The sequence below is a fragment of the Euwallacea similis genome, chromosome 16 (assembly GCF_039881205.1).
Source record: "Euwallacea similis isolate ESF13 chromosome 16, ESF131.1, whole genome shotgun sequence".
NCBI classification, from domain to species: Eukaryota; Metazoa; Arthropoda; class Insecta; order Coleoptera; family Curculionidae; genus Euwallacea; species Euwallacea similis.
In genome coordinates, this window is record NC_089624.1 from 1208607 (window position 1) to 1234746 (window position 26140).

The 26140-nt window shown below is 33.9% G+C and overlaps 2 protein-coding genes across 3 annotated transcripts in view; one reads left to right on the forward strand and one right to left on the reverse strand.

Moving 5' to 3' along the window:
* LOC136413994 (coiled-coil domain-containing protein 25) overlaps positions 1–20559 on the reverse strand; it is a 29121-nt gene extending 8562 nt beyond the window's left edge. The window contains exon 1 of the mRNA XM_066397774.1: positions 20535–20559. Coding sequence (XP_066253871.1) covers positions 20535–20544 — 10 coding nt within the window. The 5' untranslated portion in view covers positions 20545–20559. The remainder of the gene's footprint in view (positions 1–20534) is intronic.
* On the forward strand, positions 8294–25120 carry LOC136413991 (uncharacterized). 2 transcript variants are annotated; one of them, XM_066397767.1, is made up of 5 exons: positions 8294–8423; positions 22242–22342; positions 22395–22599; positions 22673–22868; positions 24733–25120. In XM_066397767.1, exons 2-5 carry the CDS (start codon positions 22249–22251, stop codon positions 24889–24891), a joined length of 654 nt encoding a protein of 217 aa, XP_066253864.1. In that variant the 5' UTR covers positions 8294–8423; positions 22242–22248; the 3' UTR covers positions 24892–25120. The 2 variants fall into 2 exon arrangements, with proteins under 2 accessions (XP_066253864.1, XP_066253865.1); XM_066397768.1 differs by lacking the exon at positions 8294–8423 and adding an exon at positions 8562–8601.
* The last annotated feature ends 1020 nt before the right edge of the window (positions 25121–26140 follow it).

Here is a 26140-nt window from a genome sequence, read left to right on the forward strand (position 1 = left end):
TTGAAGGCCATTGAATCAATGTTATCGTCTATAACTCGTATCTTTGCAAAAACAGATTATAAAGTTTTTTGTATATTTTTGCACCAGTGTCGTTTCATAAATTATTCAATGGTGTAATAACGCGGCGACTGATGAGATATCTGTAATCCGCGATTATTAATCAAGATGCGTTTTAGACCATGAGTCCATTAGCATTTTTTTGTTATTTTGCAGAGTACAATAGCCCCTTGAAATATCTCTATGATGATATGTTACACCCTGTATATACAGAAGAATTGTTCATTGTTGGTTTTTCTCACACCTTTCCTGCGACAAAACCAGTGGCTTCTTCATTAACTTGCTAAAACAATTATTGTATTTTGATGTGTCGGTGAATAGACGTTTGATAGGTGATCCAATTTAAACATATCTATATACTGACGACTATTTGCACCTCTAGGTACACAGGGTGTTTCTTGAACAAATGGTGCAACTTTTACGAAATACTACTTTCGCTAAGATACAAAAAAAAGTTTTTATAAACATATTTCGTCCGTAACTCAAACAACTAAAAAATGGAATTAATTGTTTAACATCTTCAAAAATGATTTAATATAACTACCATGAACTAGGATGTATGAATCCAGTCTACTCTTAACTGGGTTGAATCAGGGTTGTTTTTTAACACCCAGTATTTCGGCAATAAAGCGATTCCGAGCATATGTTTACATGAACTTTTTTTCAAGGGATATTTCTTAAAGTTGCGCCGTATGTTTAAGAAGCACCCTGTATAAAAATTATAAGCTCATGGTCCGAAAATTTCTCTAGTATATTACTTCATCTCAATGTTGTTCGTTCGTTAAGTTTAGATGACCAAGAACCACTGAAACACTAATTAAATATGTTAAGCGTAGTTTAGCGTGAAATAAGCCATTTAAACGAATTCTCACGACCCAATAGCTAATTAGAAATGCATAATAGATAAAATGCAATTTTACGCTTAAAATTTAGGCGATTTTTTTAACGATTAATAATTTACTTTAAGAAAAAGTGTTGGTTGACGTGTCGTTTGATGTATTTAAAGTTTTATGCAGGGTCATCGAGAAATGGATAATGGTAGCAAATTTGCCCAAGACGTTCCTGTGATACTTCAAGCCTACTTGAGATTTTTTCTAATGATCTCTCTTTATTTTAATTAATAATAAAACGTTAAGTGTCCTTCGACAACGTTTAAATTACCAAAGATTAATAATTTTTTCTCATTTTTCTCTTGTTTTGTTATATAAATTGAACACCCTATATATGCTAGTTCATAAAATGTGCCTTTTCGTGCTTATTTCATATATGGGGACATCGTGCAATTTCAGACAGGACGGTCTCTATCTATAGGAGAAACACCGTTAATATTCCTTCTGCGAAAATGCTACGATTAGACAAGTTTGTCCCACATGGAAGGTGACAGTCTTGGACAATTTTGCCTATAGCTCTGACAATTTTTTTAGCTAATTTATTTTGCCATGAGCATTCATTCAGATACTCCACCAGATGTATCAAGGCATTGTTAGAATCTATAGAGTGATATTTTCTGAAAACTAAAAGTGTATTTAGAAAAATTAAAACGTTGATGATCGGTCGAAATCGAAACGTTAGATTCAAAAATTGTTGATGTGTCCTGCTTTATGTTGAATTGGAGTGTATGAGTCAATAAACGCAGCAAAAGATGAAAAATCTAAAAAATTCTAACGGGAATGGTGATTTAGCGGACAGACGGAGGTTTCAATAGCTCCCAAATACGTTAATAACATTTCAACTTCATACAAAACAAGTACGCGTTGATAATCTCTGACAACTGATCAGCAATTTTAATGGAAATATATTTGAAATATTGTGAAAAAGGTAAGACGCATAAAAGTAAGATTAGCATTGCATAGTTTCACTCCCGTAATAGCAAAGTCATTAATATCACTTAAGCACCTATCAAAGCCAATAATTTATCCATTACAATCTACTGTTTGCAATCAACGATCTATTATGATCCATGAATTCTGTTTCGTTATTCGATTATCCTATATTCCCACGAAAATAGTATTAGTTACGAAAGTGTTGTCCCTTGTCACAGTAAAAAATAAGAGAGTAAAATTGAAAGAAGGTTAACGGCCGGCACTTTTCTCTAAGGTTTAACGTTAAGAATAAACGAAATGCAAATCACGTGATGGGTTGGAGTGGGCATTAAATTTCGCCATTCGTCAGTGTACCGAAAAATGATTAATTTTCATTGTCAATAACACGTACCGGTTGCATAAATTTAGATATTTAAATTTGTTTAAGTGAAACGCCTACGACATTCTTGAAGACAACATGAGTGTATTTAATACTTTGAATGTAAAGCAGTTTTTGTAATTTTTACTGTCTTACTTACTTTAAGTCCTTTAATGGGAGCTTATGCAGCGTTGCCAATATTTCAAAATGTCTAGGTATACATCCGGCCCCGTTTTCCCTAAGACGGGCCGGATAGGAAAAACGGGCCCGGATTGCAAGGACTGCGGAGTCTCTAACACACTGTATTTTCTTGTGTTCGATTTTTCAAGAACAAAGAGACGAGCTGATCGCGTGAGTAAAAACCTTAACTCCGGAATCCCTAATTAACGGAATGCCGGAGAGCAAATCAAAATGGTACCGCTGCAGCTAAGCCATGTCGGCAATGGTCGAGGAAGAAGAGCGGATCGAACGAGCCGGAGAAGAAGATTAAAGTTTTTCCATAACGGACCGGCACAAAATGTAAAGAGAGAAATAAAAAATCCACAACAAAGTTTCAGGAAAAAAATTCATAAGAGTAAAACAAACGGAAACTAACAAAAGGGCATAAGAAGGCAACCGGGTAATCTAAACTATACACGCCTCTTCAACCCCGATGCTTATATCCCTTAGGAACAGTCCCGGACCATCGCAGATTAAGTCAACAAGAATCCCGAGATTTTTAGTTGGTAGACGCTTCGGTGAACCCAACACCATCCGGTCACCAGAACATCCAACGGGGTGTTTTATTAAAGCTTTTTACCAAGTTATTCTGGGTCTTTTTTGGGTTCACCGATTTTTATTAGGTTCATACAATTTTTATTCCCCTAATCCAGGAAACCTGGACCATCTCTGTCTTACCAATGCAAAATATCGCACCTTAAACGTATAAAGCATATTTACGTACAGCGTTTGAGTTTTCTCCTTGTTCATAGAATACAACTTACTTTTGAATCCGTATTTGAAGTTGCAATATTAAATTTACATACGCTTTAAATTAACTTTCTCTTTCGGAACTAAAACTTTTAAGCCCTTATAATTATGGCTAGTATGTATGCACAGAGCAGGCAAATTTTGAAAGATTTTTTTCCAGCATGAATTACTATGAATTGAAGTTACTTTCGTAGACAACCAACTTTTTACTTGTTGGCTTGAGAACTTAGGACAATGAAGATTGTTGGCGATCGAGAACTCGGTACGTCATAGCAAGTGTGATGGCCTGGGGTGGACATTAAATTTCTCTAACCGATGGGGAATCTAAAAATGACTAATTTTCATTGTCAATGACACGTACCGGTTGCATAAAATTCAATATTTAAATTTGTGTTAAGTGAAATGCTTACGAAATTCTTGAAAATGACATGAGTTAATTTAATATTTTGAATGTAAAGCAACTTCTTCGTCATCTTTGCTGCATTATTTATTTTAAGTCTTTTAACAGGAGCTTATGTAGCGTTGCTTTTATTTCTAAACTTCTAGGTATACATCCACCCAAGTTACCAAATTATGCTAGTTCTTTCGTGGGTTTCCCCGATTTTTCTTAGGTACACGCAATTTTTATTGCGCCAAAACAAGAAATCTAAATCACCTCTGCATTACCAACGCAAAATATCGCATGCGGATAATTGGCGAAGTCACTTATGGTAAATGTTGCCCTGCCGGAAGAGCATTGATAAGATGACCAAAATCCAATACATAAAATTCTCGTATAAGGCAAAATTAAATTGAAGAAACCAGCAGTTTCTTTTATTTTTAAACAACGTCCCTAGCTGATTATAAGCAATTCGATACATAAGTATTCACTACAAAAGTTCAAAGATTGCAATATTTTACTATAGTAATAAATAAAAAAGTATAGTATATACTACAATATTTTATTATAGTTTACATTTGGAATTTGAAGCCCTTTGCAATCAAGACTATGATCATAAATTATCATTGAGTGATAATAGTGTTCTCATCCGACAGGGAAATTTTTATTACTACCTATGGAATCGAACTTCCTGTGTTTCGTTCTTTAAAATGCTCATCATTACGTCAATTAATCATCAATCCCATCAATGTAAGTAAAATGAATAGGAAAATTACTGTAAACCCAAGTTTGGCAAGTATCATATAAAACAAGTATTGCATGAACTTAATGATATCCAGCGCGTATATTAAGCGTTTATTATATTAATATAATAAACGATAAAATTAAAACATATTTCTGAAGAACATTAATTATTAAGTGTGCCCACGTACCTACTTATCTAAAATGATATTTTGCAGAAATATGCTCCAATGATACTAATGGATGTAACTTTGAATGAAATTCCCGCTCATAGAACAATAGATGGGGTAGACATTAAATGTATGCAATGGTCGTTTTACTTAACAATTTCCAAATCCGGGTTTAAGGTAATTTTCCTACCCACATGAGAGATTTATGATTCACATCAATGTAAAGGATCTGACATTTTTGAGGAAAGAGAAACAGGGAGTTTGATTTAACAGGTACCGGATGAAAACACCATTATCATCCAATGAGAATTTATGATCATAACCTTGCTAACAAAGAACTCCATGCTTCAAGGGAAAATTAATATTGCGTTTTTGAACTTTGAACTTTTGTAATAGGTACCTGTGTGTTAAGTTGCTTATGTCCAGCCACAGGTATTCTTTTACAATAAAAGAAAATGTTGGTTTTCTTGGTTTAACTTTGCTTTGTACGCGAATTTCATGTAGCGGATTTTTGTCCTATTATCAGTATTCTTCCGGTTTTGGCAATATTTGCTACAAACGACTCAGCGAATTTTCCCTATACAATATTTTGCCTTTTGTAAAAACGTAGATCGTAAAAACAAGGTGTCAAAATGAACATTTCCTTTTCCTGGCAGAACTCAAATGTAAAATATAATTTAATACATAGAGATCCACGTCATACATTTTAACGTAATAATAAAATTTTAAGTACATTTAAAAGTAATAATAATGAGTAACGTCTATGCATAAAACATTTCAGAAATTAAATCGTGAGAATTACAGGGTCGCATCAACTCTTTTTCAATTATGAACCCACAAACGTAATTCAAACAAAAGCTTCCCAAGTTCCTTGTATCTGCATTATAACATGGAAAGTTTCGTGCAGGTGAACAGAAATGTAAGGAAAAGTTCATGATCACAAAAGAAATTGAGCGTTTAAGTAGAAATAGAAAAACGATGTTGAGCAGCCCAGCGGCACGTGTTTTTTACTTGATGACTTCATCAGGCCTGTGGGTATGCAAAGTACATACGATGACATCATACCGCGTATGTGCGAAGCACACGCACCCGCGAGTGTAACCTAGAAAAGATAAAAGGAAAAGGGGAGAACCACAAGGAAGAGCCAGCTCAGTCTTTTGTGGAGACACCCAAAGTTTCCCAAGTTCAAGGATCCATTTAGGACATTTACGGCAGTTTCCCTATAGATACTGCGGTTTGGCTAGATAGGAATAAATATGATATAATATGCTGAATAGAAATGCAAGAAAAAGCATGTGAAAACCTTTGTTAACAAGAATTTTCGTGTGAGCCCTTAGTAAAAGTGGAATGCTATTCCTAATTAGATTTAATTGGGAATAATGTGCAATTTCACTTCTCCTTGTGTGTGAGGCGTTAGTTCCAAACAACATAAAAAACACCGCGCGTAATTTGAAATCATAAAAATCTGTTCACTTTCATGCAATAATTTTGAAATCCCATGTAGCAAGTTACCATGTTAGATGTCGAAATTGCATTCTCTATAATTAATTCAATTTTTTTAAATACCAATATGTACCTCGTTTTCTCTCATCATCAAGTGTTTATCTAATAATATTGCCCCCCTACCGAAGTTTCACACTTCAAGATTATACCATAGAAAGCACCTACATAGACATACATAAACAATGCAGTCAGATTATGCAAATTACTTATGCAAATCGTCATCTTCAATTACCTCTCAAAACAATAATAAGTCTATGAAGGAACAGGAAATTTCTGCCACTTCCTGGTGTGCAATCACAATAATTCATGAAGATCTCCGATTAAAACTCGTTTTGTTCTCATGTTCTATAATGATGATTTGGGATATTCTAAGTGTAAGCAAAAACAATGTCTCAAGACAGCATGAAATTGGTGTAGAAAAGTGAGACAGTTTATGACCCGAAGTTGGTAAAATTTTCGCGTAATAAATCAATTTTATGTTTCACGTTCGTACTTCAGATAAAGTAATTCCCGAAATATTTCATTTGGCATCCAATATTTATTATCATTTTATTTTATAGCTTTAAATATACTTACTGTCTCGAAACTGATAGTTAAAGATAATAAGGCGTATAGTTATATCGAAATAATAACACCAGCACTTCGTATAATTTTTTTCAACGGTCTTGCTTCTTCGTCGAATAGTACCAGTCATTAGGCCTTATTCTGGTGTCAACAACTTATTTTTTTAATATTCCGTTAATATTTGTACAAGGTGATACAATTGTCACGGTTCACTATTGCTGTCTCCTAAACCGCTAAAATTAGAAAATTAGAAATTTGGTTGAATGAGACAAAAGTTGCTAAATTTAATGATAAACTAAGATTCAAAAACAATGTTGGCAAATGTAGTTTCATTTACGAAATGTTGAGTAAAAATGAAAATCTCCCAAAATAATTTTCAAAAAAAATCAATACAAAACATGATTTGTTTTTTGAAGTCCACACATTGAACTAACACTTTTTCTTTTTGCTGTTTAGTTTCTGAGATATTCACCTCAACTTAATTTTTTTAAATATGGACCTGATATTTTTATCGTATTTTGAAAGTACCTCTTATGCTCAACTCACAATTGCAGTTTCGGTAGGAACAAAGCCATCATTTCTCTTATAAAAATATATGTACCAATAGCAAAGAAAGTTTTTAAAGGTTTTTTTTTTGGCATTTTACAAATCTACGTTTTGTGCATTAGCTTCATCGCGATGTCGAGATTCGAACTGAAATTTTCATGAAAAAATCTCTGATGATGACTTTTTTTAAATGAAACGTCGGAACATTCAATCGTTAAACTGAGAAACAAGGAAAAAATCTATGTGAGACTGGACCTATGTTAGAGAAAAGCTATATGAGAGATATTTTTGCACACATTTTGCATTATGTGTGGGTATGCCATCCTGTTGGAATCAACAGTTATATGCTAAAGCCGACGGGAGATTATCTGAAGCTTCCTTCAAGTCTCTTTAAGATTAGTTCAGGTTCGTTTTTTGTCTTTGTTGCCCTCGTTTTATATATCATGGTAGTATAATTATAAAGGAAGCAATGTGCAAAAATTAAGGGAGGAAACCAAACAAGATTCATGGATAGTGTTGCATCATGATAATAACATGAGCACGGTTAAAGTATAAAAATTGGTAGAAGCTTTGACGGGAGCGATACAAAAGTAGCGATCTACATATATGAGAAGACAGTGAAAAGAATTGGAAGCAGGGAAACCGAAAAAAGAATATATAGAAAAGAACGGAGCAAATATGTTGCAGATGTGTTGTTCGTATAACTTCAAAATCGATTGGAGTCATATTAGGAGAAATGGGTGGCCAACAAAAAAAATACGAAAATGTAATTTTACAGGAATACAAAGCTCTCCAAAAAACATCTTTAACGTCACAAACGTCATCTACGGGATAATAATACACTTATGTTGAGAGTGCAATGAGAGTGATTATGAAGGAGTAGGGAAAGTATGTAAAGAGGAAGCGGAAAGCATTAAGATTCTAGGGAGTAAATCTGACATTTTCTTTCTGAACAGTACTCAACTAACTATTTTCCTATCGAATAAACAAGATATAAAGTGAAATTTTAATCTTTTTTTTTTAATATAAGTTAAAAAGAAATGGGAGCTCAGAAGACGTTACCTCAATTTACTTTTGCGTTACTACCGAGTTAGTCGGTTCACCGTCTCTTATTCTTCGGAAGAAGAAAACAGTGACGCGAAGCAGTGGCGGCAGTGGCAGAAGAAATGGGGGGCGTCCTGCGACACAGGTGCCCGATCTAGGCCAACTCCGATTGTGGGGATGTAGGCCGGCTATATACTGCAGGCAGAAGAGCTGGCCCGCAGTTTTTTCAGGTGTACCGCTGATAGTGTTCCGTCCGTTTTAACTAGAAGGTAAGTCATTCATCTTCATCTTCAATTTTTATTTTGTCTTAGTAACTACCTGCGTACCTGTCTTCAGTTTTTTAAGAAGTAAATATTACAATATTATTCGCGGCAATAATATAAGGGTTATAAACCTTCATGTATCTAGTGTAACTGCAGTTGGATTATATACGTGGGCGAAAGAACGGTAAGTGGTTTTGAAGGGTTAAATGGAGCACTTGCGGTAATTTGGCAAGTGAAGAAATTTATGAATAAAACTAAGAATTCATTCAAAAGGCATTCTTTAAATAATTGTTAGAACCGCTTTTGATGTATCAGGTTGTCTAGGTCTAGAATAGATGATTTTTCTGGTGCTGATATACGTATTGCTATTTTTGAGTATTGGCTTTCTAAATTTAATAATAAAAATATATATTAAGATCCGATAAGGCAATTACCTAATTTCCTTCTCACATCTAATTCGAACTAAAATTCCTATATGTAACGATGACTCTAATCAATTATCTCATAATCCAAAAATTTATAAAATTATATTACCTAGAATTTATCTCATAGTATCATTAGTAACATGAATGGATAAGGTTATACATCAGGTATTAAAAATATAACAATAAATTTTCGGCTTATAACGGATCAATGAAGATTCATTTATAGATCGATCGATATGCAGAATTTTTTAAGACTGCATATCGATCTGCAACTGGACGAACAACATTGATTTTTTTATCCCTGCGGTGTCATATCCTCATAAGCTTCTAAGTGTCAAATCAACAAATGCTTAGACTAGATTCGTCACAATGAACTGAGGATAAAATAATCACGAAACTAAAATCTGCAATGATTTATTTCTGAAAAACAGAGCGTCGTTATTTCTCAAAGATCTCCTATGGTTTTCGTGATATTCACGCAACGGGCGTTTTAAGTATATCATGCATTTTAAGATATACCAATCATTTATTCACCTTAAGCGGTTAATTTCAGTTAAATACCTAAATAACGCTAATAAAGAAAATTAAGCATCTAGAAAGACAAACAAAATTAACACGAAATATTTCTAGACATTTTTTTAATGTTTTCATTCTCATGTCTAATCAAATATGGATTTTAATATCAACAAAAATTTTTGTTACATTCACTTCGAAAAATCAGTAGAATCTGGTGATGATGATAACGCATTAAATCCATTAGACTACAACACCAACAATTTTTTTCTAAGAAAGGCAATATATAGATCGATAATTGCCTTGTGATTCAGGTTGGAACATGAAGGCTAATGTTGACCATGACGAAGAACACTCAATCAAGCAATTCAATTATCAAGGAGTCATCAACACAGTCAGCACATTTTCATTTCAATACCTCGTAATTTCTGAGAGAATTTCACCCATCTTTCAAATATGATATTTCAACAATGCAATGCTCTTTTCTTATTTTTAAGCTAAACCAATTACTGGCAAATTACGATGGTAATTTGCATTAGCGTAATGATCGTGATAATTTTCCTGATATTGTGGCGGTATTCTTCAAGGATGTGATTCATGAAATTCTCTTATTAAATATAACTCGTGAGATAAAAATTAACATATAATTTTTGATAACTTTACACTCGTGCAATTCAAACTGAACGAGTGTTTGCAATACACGAGTGCTTAATTGGATAATTAAAAATTATCGATAGTTTGCGTTGCACTTATTATTACTCTGCATATTTGTATTACTCCTGAAAATTCATTTATTTCAAAAACTTTGCCAAATTGGGAAAAAAGATTGTGGTAGGAAAAGTCTTTATTATAGTACTAGAATACTGGCAATGTGTAACTGGCATAGTTTCTGATATATGTATGTAGCTGTGGGTACTCGTATTAACAGACCATCTGGTTCATAATATTCTTTACAACGCACCTATAGAAAATGAATACTTTAGTGTTAATGAATAGTAACTTGAATACATAGTTTTTTCCTTTTTTCAAGTGTAAATCTTCAATAGCACAAACATCCATTTTTTTTCAACAAATTTTATAAATCGGTAGAAATTATGTTTTATTATAATAGAATATTACACAGAATGCTTTCTAAACATATGAGTGTCCAGAATCGCTTCATTTCCGAAATATAGGGCGTCAAAAACAATTCTGGATGTTTTTAAAAAAGGTTTCGCTATAGCTTAGAAGAAGATTGGATTTTATGTATCCTAATTGGTGGCAGTCATTAGGTATATATGCTATTTTTTGCACTTCGAAATGTAATTATCCTTGTTATTTTCATATAAAATTATGTTTAAGTGCGAAGTACGTTGAGGCTTTGGACTTTATGCCAAGTGCATCGTTTATCGCGAAATACACTTTCGATATATCAAAGTTCAAAAGACTTTTAGGCGTTTATAAAAAGAGAAAATGTGAGTTACAAGCCGAAAAAGTCTGAAATTTTGAATAAAAAAACATGACCATTTCTAAGAATTTTACAATATCTAAACGAATTTATTTCTTTTCTAAATCCTACCATTGTTGAGCAATGTACCACTGTTCGTGGCTCTACTTTAATTGATACTATAAAGAATGGAAACGATTATTTGAACCGATTGTTTGCAGTTAAGAATTATAATGTAGAGAATGGTACTGGCATGGTAATATTATACGCGGTACGTTGAATTGAGGAACCAGGCACATCACAGCTGATTTTTTCTGGAATACTAGAATGTTAGAAAATTAACGCAGAAAAGTGTCTATTTTCTCAAATTGCCAGATGCGAATCTCTATACGGAACATTGTTCTAAGAGGACGTCTGCTGTAGCAGACTCCGGTGCCAATGTAGAATCATTGAAAAGTCTGGTGTACCCTATGTACCGTTTTGTATCTTGAGTTCCACTCAAGTTTACTTAACTTTAAACAAAAATACATTTTGTTTTCGAATCGAGTGGGCTGAGAATTACATAAAATTTCTATTTTGAAATTTCATTAAAAAAATTTTTTTGTCCATTGTTAAATAAAACAGTTTTTTTTAGCAATGCTTTGTTAGTAAATATTTAGGTATTCCATATTCATTATATCAAAATTGTGTACCCATTACAGTAGTATGATATGTAGCAGAAACTTCGACCACAAATTCGCAAATTGAAATGTGAAGGCACCCACATAATGTTTTATAGCCGATCTAAAATAATCTTGTATTTGTTGCCTACACCTGAATATTATGCAATTAGCAATTTCCATTACGAATATGTCGTGTGCATAAATTTCACTGATTCCCACCATGTTTATTAGGCTCGTAAATGTCGGATATTCCGGAAAATTGGTTTTTCTCCAACCCCAAATAATTCATTTAACGAATGGGACCAGTAACCTTAATGGTTGCTGTAGCTCAACAGATACAGGGCTCAACACGAATAAGATCAAATTTGTGCTTTTTCCTTCTAATTCCTTCCTCATAGAGCAAAATGGAAAAAAAGTATGAAACTCATTATGAATTTTTCTTATTATTTTGTGCACCTCTCGTATCTTAAAGTACCTCGCTCTGTCTACCGCAGAATTCCACTCGTTACAGAAAACAATGTATTTCTTAAGTGATTACATAAATTCGATTTTGTTTTTATGAACAGTATCGATTATTAATCATCGTCATTACTAGATTTATTCATTAAATACCTATTTTCTCGTCGGCGGCTCGTGCACGAACGTCATTTATAGGAAATGAATAGAATTTGATGCTCGTTGTATAATATCCTATTACAATGATTTATTGTCCATTTCGTTTTGTATTTACGACAAGTCGACACTTAAAAACACAGTGAAATTTCACATAATGTTAAAATTACGAGCGAACGCATGTTTAGAAAGGAACATTATTTAAGGGTTAACTTAGTTCAATAGGGACATATCTTGCAGGAACATTTTTTTCGCATATGATGTTTTCTTCCATGGTGAACATCCCACATTAAAGTTCATTTCTCGGTATTTGGAGGTAAAATAATCATGAAAAGGCATTACATTCCTACATACTTTTACCTGGCCTCGAAAATTTCGCTCATTTCCCGTATTAGGCTAGATTATATTAATTAGAAAACCGATTTTACGCTTGTACCATTCCCTAGCATGCAACCGGTTACTCAAAGATAAAAAATTTAAACTAATAACACTTATTAGGCATAAATTCGTGCATTGTTTATTAAATGTTTAACCTCCAAAATTAAAATTTCACTTCGGGAATCCGTTACGGGTGAAACTGATGATAATCGGTTCCGTCTGCTTCGTACGTATTTTACGCTTGTAGAATACGTAATGCGCACATTTTCCATTAAGCTCTCGATTTCATAGAATGTTTGATGATTATTTGGATGTGACATGAAAGTTATTGTTTATTGGGCAACTGCGAAGAGTACTAATGATAGAAAGGTTCTCACTTTTCATTTAAAACTTCGTGGTTGCTAATACAGTTTTAATCAACATTTCGGATTTTCCATTAGTTCTGCCTTTGTAGGTGATGCCGGTTTTGTCAACCTAATCTGAATTAAGCCGGAGGGGTGATGGGAGTATTTTCGCAGACGGTTAATTATACAGGGTAGCGGAAGAAACGATCGCACCCCCTATTTATTTAGAAAAAAACGTCCAAACACATTAGTTCTTATTTCTAAGGGGGCGTCGCACTAACATTCACTTATACGGGGTGATTCGTAAAGGCGATACTATTACATACCTTGTAACTACTTTAACTGCTTTGATTCAAATTGCATGCGTAGTTAAATGTTCTTTTATTATAAATAAAATTGTATTAATAATGTAGATTGTTAAATTGAAGCGATTGAAGATATGTACATACAGGGTATTAAAAAAAGGGTTCAGGAATGAAGGATGTGATTCCTTGGCCCATTGTAAGAAAAAAAGTTGTATTAACGTGGGTCTCGAAAACGGTGCGTTTACGGACTCATGTTAATAGGAACTTTTTTCTTAGAATGGGCCAAGGAATCACACCCTTCATTCCTGAAGCCTTTTTTTAAACTCCCTGTATAGAACGTACTACACCTACTTTATTGAAAATTTCAAACAGAAGCGAAAAATTACGTAAAACCGATAAGTTTATAAGTAAACAACAAAAGTGTAACGTAGTATCGTCTTTATGAGTCATTCTGTATAATGTAGTTTTAGTGAAAAAAGTCTCCCTTATAATCAGCCTTAATGTATTCGAGCATTCTTCAAACCACTAGGACCAAGACAGTCGCAAATAAGGGTGCCACATTTTTTCTTGGGCCCACCTGCATGGATCAACTCCCGTGAGTAGCGATCGATTCGCTATATTTTTAAATAAAAAGATAATGCGTAAAATAATAAGCGTTAATTATGTGCAATAAGTACACGTTACGCTAGACCAAGCCTCTCAGCCAGATGTATAATTAATTATCTGTTTGCATATGCACATCTAAGATTTTTTAAAGAACCCTTAAATTGTCAACCAACAGGTATAACTTATGAAGACATGGATCCTCTTCGCAATTGTCCAATACATATATCATGTTGTTGGTACTTTTGCGAATTATGCAATAATTTAGTGCAGAGACACGTGATGCGAGGTCAATCCGGTGTGGTGTGCAATGCGGCATCATGTGATCATATGTCTTCAGGAGAAAAGTTGTATTGCTCATTAATTTCAAGTTGATTGGTAAGATGATGCTAATTAATTCAAGGCAAATGCAAGAAAATACATGGTTAGCAGTTTTATTGGTGATTGCTCATTTTGTTAAGTGGGCACTGATAGGAAATTGGTTCATCAAAAGGAAATAATAATGGTTATTGCATCTTCGATTGATTGATGTTTTTCATTTGTTGTTTCATGATTAATTCATGCATTATTTACTCACGTCTGGAAGATATAGCCCAAGCATGTAAATGTGCCGGCTATTGTGAGAGCTCTATTATTAATCACATAACTTATTGTCCCTGCGATTGTTCCTTATTATGAGGTATCTATCTATTACCTATGCGTTTTCTTGCAGATCGGTTTTACGTCATGTACACGGAACGGACATGGTAAAATCAAAGAAAGTGCATAATATATGCACTTGCTTTGATTTTATGCTTTTTTGGTAAGGGTTCCTTGACAACGATACAACCATCATTCCATTAGTAGAAAATAGAGAAAAAATTTTGTCATTTTTATAAGAAATTAAAGAAATTAAGTTTGCGTGGGTATGATTGAACACCAATAACTTACCTCCAATTAATCTTTTTAAATTATGATATGATTCATGTCAAAAACCATCGTTCATTAGCGTTTGAGACGAGGAATTGATGTTTCACAGATTTACATGGGAATTGTGAATATTTCATACACTTTAGTCCTGTTAATTTTCGTTCTTATAATTTTTAAAAAGATAAATATTTAGTAATTTTTTCTAAACAAGCAATATTTTGTTAAGGTAGTTTTGTGTCAAATGGCCTATTTTTCCATTTATCTATCATCGCTTTACGTTCTCTGTTAACCAGCTGATGACCTGCCGGTGAAACTACTCATGTGGCCCTAAGGTAATTAAAAATTTGAATTGAACAATAAATTTTGTAGAAGAAAAGCGTGTAAGCACGCTTTAAATAATAGTTAAATTTAATTATTGCCGCAACTTATTGCTGCAATAACTGCGACCTCAAGTGGCGTCTTAGAGATTTATGCTACGAGAAATGCGAGATTCTCTAGGTACCTATTAAGAAGGTGAAGAAACCCCTGCAACATTTTGCAATCTTTATCAAACCATGTAAACTAATTAGGCACTCTCTTAAGAACAATAATTAACATTTAGGTTTGGGAAACATTCACGCAAATAGTAATTATATGCACCACTATTAAGATAATACGAATGCAATTCGCTTTTAACTGACTTGAATGAGTGTATTTCACTTTTTATTACACTGAAAGCTTTAAGAGCAGTGATATGAATATAAATGGTCGACATTAATATACACTTTGGGTAAGCTTAAAAAAAATTAATACCAAATACCAAGAACCGGAAGACTGATGTGCTGTTAAATTTAAAAAGCGTTTCATGTAATTACTAAAAGATCCGGTTTATGGCCAATGTTCATCTTCATGCGATGATCTCAGCTAAAACTTTTTTAAAAAGAATATTTGCTTTGCCTGGCAGGTCCCGAAAAACCATTCAAATCTAGCAAGACGAAGAGTGTGCACGTCTAATTTACACAAATTTGGGTCAAACAATAGATCCGCTAAAAGCGTTAGCAAATAATTTTGAATTGTCGAAAAAGTAACTGAGAATGGAAATAGTCAATAACAATAAATAAAGTCAGGTCATCTGCATTGTGTTGGCTGCTAAATTGAAATCATCAGTTGCATTCAGCTAACGTTGCGTAATTTCGCAATTTTGTAGTTAACTGGGCTGAGATAATAAAGGTAGTGTGAGAACCAGAAATTACTTCAGATCCATCATTCGTGATTTTATGTTGATGTCTAATAATACGTGATATCTTTGAAAGTTTTGGAACACGAAGTTGCAATATACACTTGCAAATTACATCAGCTCTCCCGTTTCTATTATTAACATGTGTTTTCGATTGATGTTTGATTGGGATTAATAAAAGGACGTAGAGCTCAAATAAACGGAAACCGTTTTCGTAGCCAGTTGACTAAGCGGCTCTATGAAAATCATGCGGGAAGATAGACTGGACACTATGGTCCTATAAGGTAGCCTCCCAGCAGCCCAGACCTAACACCTGTGTCTCTAAAAACTAAATGTTTCCTATACTCTAGAAAATCAGATCCTTATTTGCATGGCGTAGGAAACGAACTGCATCTTCTAAAGTATCTTTCTTTCGTCACAAAACACCCTATACATTAATCATTTGTTTTTGTTCGTTCTTAACAGAGTATCAGGCAAAAAAATTGGTTGTGTATTACGAACTATTTCAGAGTATTAACAGTACTTTACAACTTTAATGCTTCCTTTAATGATCCCCATTAACGCATGATTTTTTTATTAATGCATAATTTTATAAATTGGATTAGCAGAAAGTATTTGAAGGAGATGTTAGCCATGTACATAAAATTATGAAAATACTTAGAATATAGGGGGTAAATTAATTTAGTCGTTTAGAGCTAACTAGAACTTGTCTGTTCATGGATAACGTCGAGGTTAGAAGTCAACAGCTTCTACTCTCAATATCTATGTTCCAATTGCTCCGACTCTCTAGCCGCTTTTTGCCCCTTAGGCCCATTCTTCTTTCTCTTCGCTCTGTAGTTCAATTCGATACCATTTTTCTTATTTAATTCTTTGATAGGAAACTCGTTTAAACGTTAATAATATTAGCATGAAAACCATTCATCTTGACCATTCTACCGAATTCTTCGAGAAACTCACAATTCTTAATCGCAATATCTAGATTAGCAGGTCAGTGCCAAGGCCGAAACCTGATGTGCATGGGAAGGAAGCTTTTACCCACACGACCAGCTAATGTAAACACATGTTCGAGTATAAGATGTCGCAAAGATCAATATATGAACAAAATACGGTTTTAATGGCTTGTCCGTATTTTTCTACCAAAGAGCTTTCTCTGAGAAGCTTGGTGAGACGGGAGGTTCACTTCGGCAACTCATGGAGTCTTAATCGATTAATCTTTTTATGTGGGAATGTCCCTATACATAATAGACAAGTAAAATTTCCATTATTTGTCAACAACATTCTGCAAAACAATAGAATCATAATGAAATGCTCGGCAATGGCATGAGGCAACGATAAACTGTACACAAATTCCTCTTTTCAGACCGGATACTTTCATCATTATTCTCCATTTTTGGTGTTACATAAATTGCCGTTTAGCACTAGAATATGCGACATGTGCAGTTTAGTGAAAATCGTCATCAACAAGATGCAACGGTTTCACAACAAAACCTGGCAAAACGGTCTTAAATGTTAACATCACTATATTCCCTTGTTGCTTATATTTGTTCATTGAATGTCTCGTGATATGTTTATTGCAATAGTGAGAGTGCGTTAATTAACCTTTCAAAGATTTTTTTAAAATTTACATTTCTCAATCATACAACTATATATTATATTTTGATATTACCACTAATGAAGCTCATGAACTAGAAGAAACAGTAATAAATATTGCTTCGAAGATGGTGCCTGCGTTTCAGCAGACAACAATTTTGTCGGTTGTAATAATGTGGGAACGTTGTGAACTAAAAACTCTTTCCTTGGTCCAAAAGAGTTTGCAAGAAGAATCGTAATGATCCATTAAGGACATATGATTGGGAAAATTTTCTAACAGGCAATCAGTCCATTCAAATGAGAAAAACGTGACCATCGATGGCATTTAAATCGGACCTGATTGTTGGTTATTAGTGACTCAGAACTTCCTTTGTACTTCCTATCTAATTCAAAAATGTCAAGTGACAAAATGCACAACAAACCTAATCAAACAAGGAACAGATTAAACAATTTAATCTAACACAAAATTCTAAGAACAGAACAATGACTTGAACTCTCATTACGATATTTATAATAACCAGTTTCTCTTCGTTCAATATAACTTTCTCATAGCGCAAATAAAATTGCCGCATTTAAATGTCCGAACCGCTAAAACACAACAAAAGGCGAGGCAAGTGAAAACGATACTTAAAAGACACTTCTTAGAGAAGTCAGTGGCTTTTAAACATTTCCCACATGGTACAGAGAAAACCGAATTTATTTAAAAACATTACCCAATGATGATGCGTTGAGCTTTGACCTGAAAACTCGCTTTCTTTTAATCGGGTACCTGGATAGCGATTTAACCTTATCCAGAAATATCTGAACTAGTGAGACATTTTTAGAATCTGTAGGTTGAATTCTGGGACATGAACTGGCTAGGTACACGCATACGTACTCCAAAAATTACAGCTTTTAATCAAGTAAAATATGATTGAAAACGTACAATTTTATCACGGTTTTAAATGGGTATTTGTTATTTATTTATTTTTAGAACACAAGCATGCGAGGATTAATTTTTTGTCCTGAGTGGTCCTGAGCAGAAAATGATCTATTAATGTGCAGAAATTTTATCCAAAAAGCCTATGTAAATCTATGATATTCTTTCTGGAGAATTCAATGGCTTTTGCCACGAAAATTTGGAATTAAAATGTTTTCCAATTTCTAAAACGACCCTTATAGGGGATAGTTATAAAACGGTGGGACGGCACGGATTGCACGAAAATTCTGTTCGCCTGAGAGCTTAATTTTTAATTTTAGATTTTTTTTATTTGAAGCTGCCTGCTTAGAGAAATGCCAAATATTGCATCATTCACATAAAGTTAAGAGTTATTATAGTTATCATTAGTGCTAAAACTAAAGCTTCCCTGGTTAAAAAATTATTACAAAAAAGCGTAACGAAACACACCTATGAGGTCATACAAGTTCATGTATTGTGTTTTAATGCGCCAATTTAAAGTACTTACTATTTGGCGGAACATTTAGCTTTAAAATGGGTACTATTAAAGGTTTAATATCAAGGCTATTGAGAACCGTCCATTTTGATCAACATTAAAATCCACCCAAGAAATATTTCACGGGTATTATGTTGGTCGTTGTTCCGAGGTAGAGCAAAAAATAGTTATTTGAACAATATAATAATATCGTTAAATTGATTACCTATCAGTTTTTATGCCATTCTAAATTTCATCGAACAGCATTTATCATAGGTCCGCTTTTTTGAATTTCCTAAACCTCAAAGCTTTTATTACTATCTTGTTTCCAATTTTGATTAAATATCCCTGCCAATCAAGCAATTATTCACTTGAACAATCATATAATTGAATTTAACATAAAAAAGTAGATAAAAGCGTTTTTGTGCGTAACCAATGGGTCGGAAAACCGGAAATAGTTGTTTTGAACTATTCAAAGCACGCAACTTTCATCGCTTCTCATGGTTTTTGTTATCTTACACAGGCAAAGTCTGATTTATATTTTTGTTGTTTGTTCACACGCAAAAACGGTTTTATCGTTATTAGATGATGAGAAGTAAAAGTATATATATGTAGTATATATTGCATTTCTGAGAAATTAATGTTTGCTTCACTGTTCACAGTTATTGCAATTTTTTATCCAAATTATCACAAAAATACTTTTTAGCACATATTTAGGTATACTAAGTGACATAGAAACCCGAACACCCAGTAAAACACGGCAAAGTTATTTCAACGCGAAATGTATACTGATGAATCAGATCCTTTGGTCTATTTTCATACTGATCATAATTTGTCTTACCTTTTACTCGAGAGCACGAACGAAGTAGACTTGGGTGGAGTAGAGAACAATTAGCCTGGAATGAGGAGTAAAACGCAATAGTCTTCAGCGACGAATTCAGGTTCTGTTTGGACATGCATGACGGTGGGGCAAGGGTTAGAAAACAGCGTGAAAACTACGAGGTCGACAATTTTTGTCATCATGTTGTTGGTGTTATGGCGTGGGGTGCTATTGCCTATAACTCTAGGTCGCCCCTAGTATTTATTGGAGGCAATATCACCGTACAGCGGAATATTCAAAAAATAATGGAACTTTATTTGGTTCCATATTTAAAAACCCTTCAAAATCCTATCTTTCAACAGAATAATGCCCAATCACGCGTGACAAAGGTAGCGTTGAAGTACTTTCAGCAAGCTCAGATTGAACTGATGCTTTAGCCTCCAAGATCTCCAGATTTGTCTCTAATTGAAAATTTGTGGGACATTATCTGTAGGAGATTGCTAACTTTACAGCAGTCCCTTCAAACTCTTGCAGCGCTTCGACTTGAGATAGAAGTAGCCTGAAATGAAATACTTCAGGAGGATATTAACCACCTCATCAGGAGTATGCCTGCGCGCATTAATGAACGTGTGAAAAATCGTGGCGTACCAACACATTATTAATTATAAAAATCCCAATTAATGGATTAAAATTATCCAATTTACTTGGTGCTTTAATTATTTATTTCCTCTGATCTCTTTGACATTTGTACAAAATATTATCGAAATCAGACCATTTTTCTTAGGTGTTCGGGTTTCTATATCACTTAGCGTATATCAGCTTTTCTACTCTGCACGCATGAGCATAACAAGGTACCTACCTACCATACATTAATCAATAAACAAATTGGAGCGGGTACCTACCTAAAACCATTTTCCTTTGAACTGAATTAAGTGGTTAAATTTCACCTGGGCATAGAAAGTAAGAAAACAAAAACATCAGTTATATCTCATTGATAAATCTCACAGCCCATCCTTAGCATGAACCAGACCACCCATTACTGCCTTACTTGAGGCTAGAATTCTCGTAACAGATTTATCGACTGTCACGACAAAATAATAATCTGCAATGATCTAATTTATTACATACTTTGTCTAAGTTTTAATCACACAGATTAGAGATTTAACTTGCCTCTAATGCAGTACATCCGCACCAGCAGCTTACCCTACCTATAAATCAGACACCCAAAGAGATTATATTGGTGCTTTTATTCAGTACTTTACTACCATTACGTCAAAGAATTGCTAGATAATTCACTATCAAACAACAGACCATAACGTCGGTACAGTTTATGGGGAAGAAAAAATAGAATCAAAACAAAGTCCTCACCAACACATCCGGCACACCCATATATTATCAGTGGCCGGCATTCCTCTGTATCTGAAGACGGACGCCGATCACGTCAAGTAGGTCACCATCTGACCCCGACAATGTCTTTCACGGCCGATTAGTACCATTCTTCTTTTTCCGGTCCTTTCTAGCTGTTCTTACAAATGAAGCTGATCTTGTTTGTGACAATAATTCTTCTTACAGCGTGCCCGCTGATGTAATTTCGTTCTATTGACCTGTGATTCATGGTGCTGGTCAACTTTTTGTTATTGATTCTAAACTGATATGAAAATGCTTTTATTTCAACCAAGGAAAATTCTGGATCTCTTTCAAATTCAACCAAATCAAATTCGAAGCATTTTGTTGCATTAGTTTTGTTGTTTAGTACCTGTAGAGAGAGAACGTCCGTGACAGAATTGAGGAAACTTCGCTACCTTCGGAACCCCCTCTGGAAAACCCTTCTATGGCATTTGGAGAATTTAGAGGAAGATGTCAATACAGGCACTCTTTTGATGCACTTAGACATTGGCACAGCGGGTTTAATTGCCTTCATCACATGAAGTTTCTTTAGTTGCAATTTTTCGACATTTCGATTTATTTCGTCCAATATCGTCGAAGAGTTAGCTTTCTAAAAAAATCAACATTTTCGTTAATAGATGGGTCTACTATTAATTATAGGCTCACATTGAAAAAGAGAAATTGAGCCTTTGGAAAGACAACTCGGGTGGTTTTGTAAATTTGGCTTTTAATATTTTTCAAAATAGAAAAATCTATTGGGGCCACGTCGAGGAAAATAGGTGGCCAAAGAAAAAAAAGACAAATTGGCCTTTTAGGAATAACAAGTGCTTTCGAAATATGAAACAAATGGCTTCTTGTTTAAAAAATTTAAGTTAGTATCGATATTTTAAAATCGAAATGTCTCACTGCATGCCATATTCTATTCTGAACTATATTCTATTAGTTATTGATGAAAATATTACAGAATGCTTTCATGGCCACTGGAGCTACTGCATTGCACATAGCCATTCGATTAGGGTCAAATGTTTTTTCTCTAAGGACATTTTTTGTAAGAAACAAGTTAATTATTAATGTTAGTTATGGTGGAAACCGGCTAATCAATTAGGTTCTCTTGACCTATTATCCATGTTAGTATTTTCTTAATACCAACTTACAACAAAACGTTATAACATTTGTTTTTCCTGAATACTTAAATTTTCTTACTTAACTTTTTTCTGTTACAGAGACAAAATGATCAAGCACATAACCCTCCTTCTCATGGGGGCAACAGTAATTCTGGCTCAAAGAAGATTGGCTCTTCCAGACCCCAGAAGTTGTGCGAACAGTAAGACTTCATTCATATTTTTTTCTATGGAAGGTTCATTCGTATGCTATAGGAGTACGACACGCAACGTATAGAGATGCTAGAGGTGTCACACACTCATATTTCTTCAGTTGGGAACATGCTCCGACCAGGAATTTGGAAGTCGACTGGTTAGATGCCAGAAATATCTGCAGAAGGCATTGTATGGACGCCGTTTCATTGGAAACTCCACAAGAAAATGAATTCGTCAAACAGAGGATAATTAGAGGAAATGTCAGGTAAATAATATAGATTCTTATTTCATCGAATTTTAAAATAAATAAATAATTCTAACTGTAAATTTTTTCATAGATACATCTGGACGTCGGGTCGAAAGTGTAATTTCGCTGGTTGTGACCGTCCAGACCTCCAACCTCCAAACATTAACGGGTGGTTCTGGTCAGGTTCCGGAGCCAAAATCGGACCAACCACCCAAAGGAACTCTGGTGACTGGAGTCAGACTGGAGGATACGGTCAACCCCAACCTGATAACAGAGAAGCTGCACAGGTAAGATCAAATTGAATGTTATAATATGGTAAAAATGTAAGAAAATGGAAATTTTATTTCTATTATAATTAGGTTTTTCCGTCAAGGCCCACTGGAACTATTATTTTTTCTTGAAAATATCAATCCTTAGAACACATTTGAGCCCGAAGGTTATTAATGTAATTCTCGAGAAGATCTAAGTAAAAACTAGAAGCCAGAGTTCTCAAAAGAGATTCTCTCAGTATTCTAAGAGATTAACCGAGAATAAACACCCTCATTTTTGTTCTTTTAAATAGCGACCTGGCATTTTTATTTTACATTTTGAACGGGATTTTTATTCGTAAATGATCAATATATAATTTGCGTATTTTTAATCAATATTATAACGATCAATACTTTTTGGTTTTGTTTTGTAAATTTGGCTTTTAATAATTCCCGAAGTAGAAAAATTTATTGGAGCCATATTGGGAAAACTAGGTAGCCAAAGAACAGTAGGGTCCTACAAATTTCATAAGACCTACTAGAGAATTATTTTTTTTGTTTAATATTTTTGTTAATTATTGAACAAGGTAGCACAAAAATGTTTCGGGCAGTAAAATAGAGCGTCACTCCCAAAAAAATATCATTTTTTTTAGTAGATTTTGGAATTGGTTTTAGATGACAGTGGACTCTTGTGAGAAATTTGCATCCTATATTTGAACTAAATATCTCAAGAATTAGAAAAACTGTAAAAAAAATTAAAAATGTTTGAGTCATTTATGTTTATTAATATGCGTTTTTCAAATAACGTGTATTTTCAAAATATTTTGCAATTTTCTACCATCTCCTGAAAAGACACAAATTCAAACTAATACATCCTGTACACTTTTTTTTACATCAAAACACTTAATAAAGGGCATATCATAAAATTCCTGATCAAAAGTGCTGTGGAGCTTGGTAAACATAATTTTGATAATGATGTAAATTAACAATTCATTATTAAGTAAAGTGGGTCAAAGTCGAATTAAAGTTGAATTAAACATTTTTAATGTTTAATAATAATTTAGTAATAATTTAATAGCTGAGTAATACCTCAGAAATGTAAACAGGAACAAAGACCACTCAAAGTCGAATTATGGCCCTAGTAGCAACTATGTCTTATTTCGAAATTTGAAAATAACCAAAAGGGGTGTTGTTTCAGTTACAAAGAGTACGTGACTACTGTATTTTTAGTAGACCTTTAATCAGTTTCAATTCACACACACAAAGCTTTAATCGTTATACTAGACAATACTTCATATTCCATTGATTTTTTTCGATAGCACCCAAGTACTTGCGTACATCAATAACATTAAGTATAATGATTCAAATTAAACCACTCGTGTTCAAGAGCAGTATTTTAATTAGAAATTACGAATTTAAGGAGAAAAAAGAGATCGATACAGCAATACGCAGAATTTTTATCTTTATTCAATGTTTTCCTAATATTTTAGTAATTTATTGCTTATTTTTGTGAATTCCAAAGTTACACTGTGATGAAGATATATGACCGCAATATATTGATTAAGTATCAACAGAATTTTCTGTTCTAATTTTTTTCTGTCCAGCATTGGGGACATACGGTTTTGCCAAGAAATTTTTTATGGTTGACTAAACGCTGTCATATTCACAAAGACCCTTGACTATGATGCTTCTGCGTCCATGGTCCATATCATTAACAAAACTGTACATAGTCATGATGACTTCTTCTAGATGAACGTCCACTATAAATATAAAATCATACTTCTAAGTTCCTTACTAAAACTCCCTTATTTTTCTAGTTTCTGGATGAATTGGGCACTACCCATTCTTTATAAATGATGATGGGGTTCTCTACCCGCATTCTTATAATTTTTTCGATCGTCAGGGTAACGATGAATCCTGCCTGGCTGTCCTCAACAACTTCTACAATGACGGCACTAAGTGGCATGATGTAGCTTGCCACCATTTGAAACCCTTCGTCTGCGAAGATAGCGAAGAGCTTCTCAACTTCGTGGCTTCCAGAAATCCAGGAATCCGTCTTTAAGCCTTTCATCAGCAACAGTGCGACAAAGTGAATGTATCTATAGATCTGGTAGTAAATTCTAAAAATCATTTTACACAATTGCAACAACTATTTACACTTCTTTAATCGATAGATGAGATCGTTCACTAACTTCCACGTGTACTTTATTGTCACTCATAATTTTAGAAGTGTAGGATGAAATCGCTTAGTTTATGTAGTATGGTAATTGTCTTCCAGAAAGATCTATAAGGAATTATGTATGTTTTTCAAAAGGAATTTACGCGACGTTGTGAAGGAGCTCTACTTTCTTCTATGTACATGCCAGATACCTTATTTCTGCTTGTGAATATTGCTTTTTCTTTTCTATCTCTTCGACTGTAGTAATTTTATATTTTTTACGTAGAATTGGTATTAATAAACTTTATTTATGTTTCTTTTTAATTTTGCGTTTAATTTCATTTAGAACGAAGTGACCCAAATCGGATATATATCAACATACATAGTCCAGCCTCAGTTATTATTGCCGATCGAGATTTAAAATTTGTTCCCTTTTGCTTTTTTAAGGGCCGCTATTTTTTAAATTCAAAATTCAAATCTGCTCGAAATTACGTTTCCCGCGACCCAATTCATTTACTCTTTTGGTAAGTCAATTTCCCATAAAACCGCATGTTATGATATTTAAACTTTTTATTTCTCCCCAGTATACGAATTTTGAGAAGTTGACCACTATTTCTTTATTCATGGAATATTCGCGATAAAACAAGTCAAAGACCAAATTTGTCCGAGACCAGTGAAATCCTTGCTGTTCACGTTGCCTATCATATCTCTACGATAACGTAGCATTTAAGAAAAAATAATTACAATATTTAAGAAAAACTGTCCAAACAATTTTCTTTTTGCGTTCATGGAATTATCGATATATATACATATATACATATATACATATATATGTATATAGGATTTGATTGAGGCATTGAATTTTATTTTGGTACTTCTTCAAGTATCTGTATGGTGCACCCTCATGTGCGTAAGTGTAAGCTACCATAATAGCGTTCTAATATGTAAATGCTTAACGTAACCACACAGACGATATATGTGGAGATGCATAGACATGTGTCACCATTTCAAGTCGGAACATAGGAATTGTGCATATGGGAGAAGACCTGCATAAGTTTTAATATGCCTCCGACAAAGACCAACGAAGTGGACCGTGCGACCAGCGGTTGAAATAGGCGGAGTCAATTCAGATTTCTCACCGTTTCAGAATTTT